Raw genomic sequence first — 5,070 nt, forward strand, 5'->3', positions numbered from 1 at the left:
GTGAGCTCAAGGTCAGTCACACAGACATTCCAAAATCAAGGCCACGCAGAGAGCTACCACAACTGACCCAGGAATTGAGTTTCCAGGAATTTATCCTAATAACCAGGTGAAGGGCAAAGGGCAGAGGACAGGGATGCCCATCCTAATGCTGCATCTGAAACAGACACACTAGAAACCATCCAGATGTTCATCTGTCGGGCACGCTGCATGATTCATGTACACTCACATCATGAAACACTGGCCCTGGGTGGAAAGGCTGATGTTCATCTCTGTACTTTGACATAGACAGATGCCCAGAAAACATGGCTAAGTGAATAAAAAGGGGGATTTCAAAACATTAAACTTTAATTGACTACAACATTTGTGTCATAGACACAGTGAATTACAACCTGAAGGGAAAATCCACCCTACTGTGCCCTGTGTGGGCTATCCTGACACATTTGCCACCCAGTACTCAAGGCAGAAGCCCCTACACACAGAAATCTCAGAACACTCAGTAAACTTGGTGGAAAAGTCGGGCCTTGTGTATGGGCAGATGGCTGGCAAGGCAGCCAGCAGCAGAACACTTCCCTCTAGAATGGCCTTCCCTGCATACAAGTGCACAGGAGCCTGCCTCTGATCCAGTTCTGCCAGAGTGGGACGGAACCACCTTTGACTTCTGATCTCATGAACATTTCTCAAATGCCTTCTCTATTACAGGGAATTGCCAACCAAACTATTCAAACATGACAGTGGGAAAGAATCTCTCAATGCTTTTCAGCAGAGACCCAAGTGGAACTCTGGGGGCCTCCATTTTGTATTTGGGATAAAGCTCTGTAACTCCTTGTGTTGAACAACCATACCATCCACACCCACTCCTCCTGGGGTGCTGCCTGGCTCCTGAGGACAGCTCAGCCCAGGCTGCTCCCTGAAAACTCAAGGAGCATCCTGGCTCCCCAGAAGGCATCGCCAGAGGCCTGGGTGTCGGAACACTGCACCTGGAAGACAACACAGGGTTAAACACAGAGGCTGTCTACGCCAGGCTAGAGACCTGCCCTCCTTTCTGGGCACCTCCTGACCTTTGGAAGATCCCCCTCCAGTCTGGACTCAGGAGAGAACACTGCCCCACAGCACCCCTCACCCCAGCTCCAGGTCCAGTAATGTCCAGCCACAAATCATCCTTGCCCCTGTTCTTTGCCTGGTGTGGCATTAGCTGAGTTCTCCTCAGCACTATGAGCTACAGATCCAGGAGTAAAAAGGGAATCATTCAGTGTTCACAGGGAAGCCTCACCTGGCTGGAGGGCAGGGCCTGGCTCAGCTCCATGGCAGACACAGGGCTGGGGAAGGTGGATGGGGCTGGGGCCAGCTCTGGAGGGCTGGAAAAGAGACAGTGAAAGGACAGGCAGTCTCAAGGGGACATTGGGTAACCAAATCCACCCAGCTGTGCTTTCTTCCTCATCAGGAGCCATTCTAATACCTGATACTCATCAGAACAGACTCTTTTTCTGCAGGGCTGTCATGTATGTAGGGTGTTAGGAGGAAATGAATGTATTACACTGAAAGCAGGGTCAGCTGGTGGCTGATAAGCGCAACTGCACAGAAGGCTCAGGGCAGGCCCATGGAGGAGCCAGTGAGCAGAAATGTGGAGGAAGCAGAGATCTCAAAGGAGGAACAGGCCTGGGGTGTGGAAACAAGACTGCGGGGAGCAGCAGGGAGAGCAGGGGTACATGGCACAGTCACTCAGGACAAGGGCTGGTAGTTCCTCAGCAAGGCCAGCTCAAATGTAACACGTGACATGGCCACGGCACTCCTAGGCATGAACCAGGAGAAAGAAATGAAGGCAAGTGTGCACACTATACACACACAGGATGTTCACGGCAGCCTTATCTGTGATGCCCCCAAATTCCCATCCACAGGGCAAGGGTGAAGAAGTTGTGGCACAGCCACGCCATGGCATGTGGCTCCAGAGAGGAATGAACTGTTCATGCATCCACAACACGGTGACTCTCAAAGTACTCATGCAGAGCAAAGGAAGCCAGACGAGAGCAAAACAAAGACCTGAATGTGTACCGTATTTACGTGAAATTCTATAAAATGCAGCTAATCCTTAGTGACAGAAGCAGATCCATGGTCCCGGGTGGCCAGGGGGAGGCACAGAAGGGCAGGAGGGGGGTACACTGAAGATCTTCATCATAGTGGTAGCCTTGTGTGGACATGAAAGTCACACTGAGAAAATTCAGGTGCTCCATCTACATAAGTACAGTCAATAACACCTCAATGAAGCCACTTTTCACCAAGGAACTGATGTTCTCAGGTTGAAAATGGCCTTCAGATTGGAGCAGAGAGGCGTGGGAGCTGGCGGAGCAAGAGGAAGGGTCGAGATGGCCATGTGGTGAGGTCAGGCGAGACATAGGGGACACCGTGGCTGTGGCAGCCTCTGCCTGGTCTCAGCTCCCAACCACGAATGGAAAAGTGAGTCTATCTATGTGGTGTACATTTTCTCACAATCTGGCTGTTTCAGCAAGCAGACCATGTGATTTGGGGGCTGCTCCCCCTTTTCTCCTACATCCCCTATAATCCTGCCCTCGCTAGCATGAGCCTTGAGTCAACCTGGTTTCAGCTTCCTGATGAGGAAGGAGACCTCACGCCCTGGGGACCTACTCTGCTCCTGCTGGCCCTAGTGTAGACAGGATGGCGTGTCTGCTAGAACAGGAGTGGTGGGGGTGACTGCCTCCCCACCAGAGGACTGCAGATCACCCTGTGACACTCCTTCCTCCCTCCTGTCTCTGAAGGATTCCACTTGCTATGCTGGCCTCGAAGACCCTGGTCATCTTCTCTGTGTTTCTGAAGTCTACAGTACAAACACTATCAACAGCAAGTGCTCACGGGGCCGTTCAAGATCCCCCAAAAATCCCTTTAAAACTACAGTTCAGAATATAAAAACAAGATGTTGATTCTGTCAGAAACTGACAGTGTTTGTCCAAGGAAAAGAAAACACCAGACAGAGGCTGCCGGGGCCCAGGATGATTTTGGGGGAGGGTGAGCCCTGATAATGTCCAATAAATGGGATGCCCACATCTGCTCTGATGTTTTGAGGTGCTCTTTTGAGACAAAACTACCCTTCTCTTTGTAGATGTAGGCTATGGGGGACTGTTAACAGTTTTCAGCAATCCAAAGTAAAGGACTCTATCTGCACAGTCTGAGATGGCAAGTCTGCAAACTGGGCATCACCCTACCTTGTGGCCTACAGAAAGTATCGTCCAGGCCTGTGGCTCTTCAGGGCTTACCTCTGGGTGAGGATGAATTCAGGAGCTTGCAGTGGGGGCTGTGTCACCAGGAATCTGCCCACCTGTAGCTCTGCCTGTCCATTGCTTGTGCCTGGACCCTCCTCCAGCTGCACGCTCTGGGGATGGCCATTGGGTGGGCCAGCAAACCCTGCATGTGATGAGATTCCATGGCACCCTGGCATGATGAAGGAGCACAGCCCACGTGTGACACAACCAAGACCTTAAAGTAGGGAGGTGGATGCAGCCCAGCTCAGAATACATGAACCAGACTCACGTCCCTGGGCCTTAGTCTCCCTTTCCAAGGAAGCAACTGTCACCACCATTAACCTCAACAGCCTTTACAGGCTTCCAGAGACCAAGACATGGTCGCATTCTGCTGACTTAAATGCTGCCCTAATCGCAGACCTCACGTGCCCTCGGTGCCAGAATCAGAGTCTGCAGCTTGCTCCCTCCTGCTGGAGCAGAAGGACGTGCCAGGAGCCCTCAGTCTCCTCTTGTGGCTGGTTCACAGAGTGCTCAGCCATCAGCTCTTGATGATTTCCACTTTTACATCTTACTAAGGTTACCAAGATGTCACTGAGGTATAAGCTGTCACTACCTTTCCTTTCCTTTGACTTTCTGGAGAGTAGACAAGCTACTGTGGATTTCTTCAATTCTGGGTGGACATTTAGGAAAGCTGTGGCCTGAGAAGGCAGGTTTTTTCCTGCCCTGAGTCTATTAGGCTATAAAACAAGTATTAAGACGGCCCTGCTCTCAAACACAGAACAGGCCTGGGGGTGAGGCTCGTGTTGTCCTCCTTCCTGTACACCAGAGTCACTACCTAACTTGGTTCCTAGCTGCCCAGGGCCTTCTTAGGTCGAAGGGACCTTCCTATGTGCCTGCTTTCTGCTACTTTCTCTTTCATGCAGACTTTAGACACTCTGGATAGAGAAAATAATGTTCAAGCACTAGTTTGGACATTCTGGTTCTATCCATCATAGTAGAACAATGGACTACATATTCTCTCTCCAAGAGAAAGGGACAGCCATGAGCACAATGTCCACAGTTGTGCCGTCAGGATGCAAGTATAGCTCATGGTGACGGGGTGACTGGCAGGGAGCTGGGGTGTGGGGCAGGGGCTGGGATTCCCAAGGAGCTCAAGAGGGAAATCATCCAGGTGCCCAGGCAGTAGCAGGGAGCCCAAAGGCAGGGATTTCAGCAGACAGAACAAAGAAGTTTGTTGATTCCCAGGGAATGTCACCCCTCACTTGTGCAGGCCCCAGGTTTAAAAACGAGGTCCTCTTGTCCCAGTGTGAAGACATCCAATGACCATCCCCACTCCAGCCTCATTAGTAATTACAGATAGGCAAATGTGAGTCTCCAACAGTTAAATTAAAAGGACAGCAAGACACGAAAGGCCAGTGTGATCAAACTGACAAGTCCCCTCCAGAGACGTGAGCCCTAAGATCCCTTCCTCTTTCTGCCCCTGCATCAAGGAAGGGCCAGAATCCACGGTCCCAACAATCTTGCCTTCAGACAATGAAGCATATTAAAAAAAAATTCTTATTAGGAACCTTAGGGAAGTATAAGATATTACATTCATAGAAAGTAACATAATCTATGAAGGAAGAAGAGTTCTAAGATCAGTAAAGAAGGATTGAAATTCTCTTAAGATATATAACTGTTGGCCAAGTGTGGTGGCTCATGCCTGTAACCCCAGCAGTTTGGGAGGCCGACTTGAGATCAGGAGTTCGAGACCAGCCTGACCAACATGGTGAAACCCCGTCTCTACTAAAAATGCAAAATTAGCCAGTGCGGTGGCACA

General features: G+C 50.5%; 1 protein-coding gene across 2 annotated transcripts in view; it reads right to left on the minus strand.

The window, feature by feature from the left end:
• Window positions 1–323: 323 nt before the first annotated feature.
• The window catches only part of ANHX (anomalous homeobox), an 18,048-nt gene continuing 13,301 nt past the window's right edge, over window positions 324–5,070 (minus strand). Inside the window, exons 8-10 of one of the 2 annotated variants that reach the window (XM_017513666.2) lie at window positions 3,267–3,414; window positions 1,271–1,355; window positions 324–977 (exon numbers count right to left, since the gene is read on the minus strand). In XM_017513666.2, the coding sequence (XP_017369155.1) occupies window positions 891–977; window positions 1,271–1,355; window positions 3,267–3,414 (320 nt within the window). In that variant the 3' untranslated portion in view covers window positions 324–890. The remainder of the gene's footprint in view (window positions 978–1,270; window positions 1,356–3,266; window positions 3,415–5,070) is intronic. The other variant, XM_037733165.1, reaches the window with a different exon arrangement.

Source organism: Cebus imitator, unplaced genomic scaffold (assembly GCF_001604975.1).
Source record: "Cebus imitator isolate Cc_AM_T3 unplaced genomic scaffold, Cebus_imitator-1.0 Scaffold497, whole genome shotgun sequence".
In the NCBI taxonomy this organism is placed as follows: Eukaryota; Metazoa; Chordata; class Mammalia; order Primates; family Cebidae; genus Cebus; species Cebus imitator.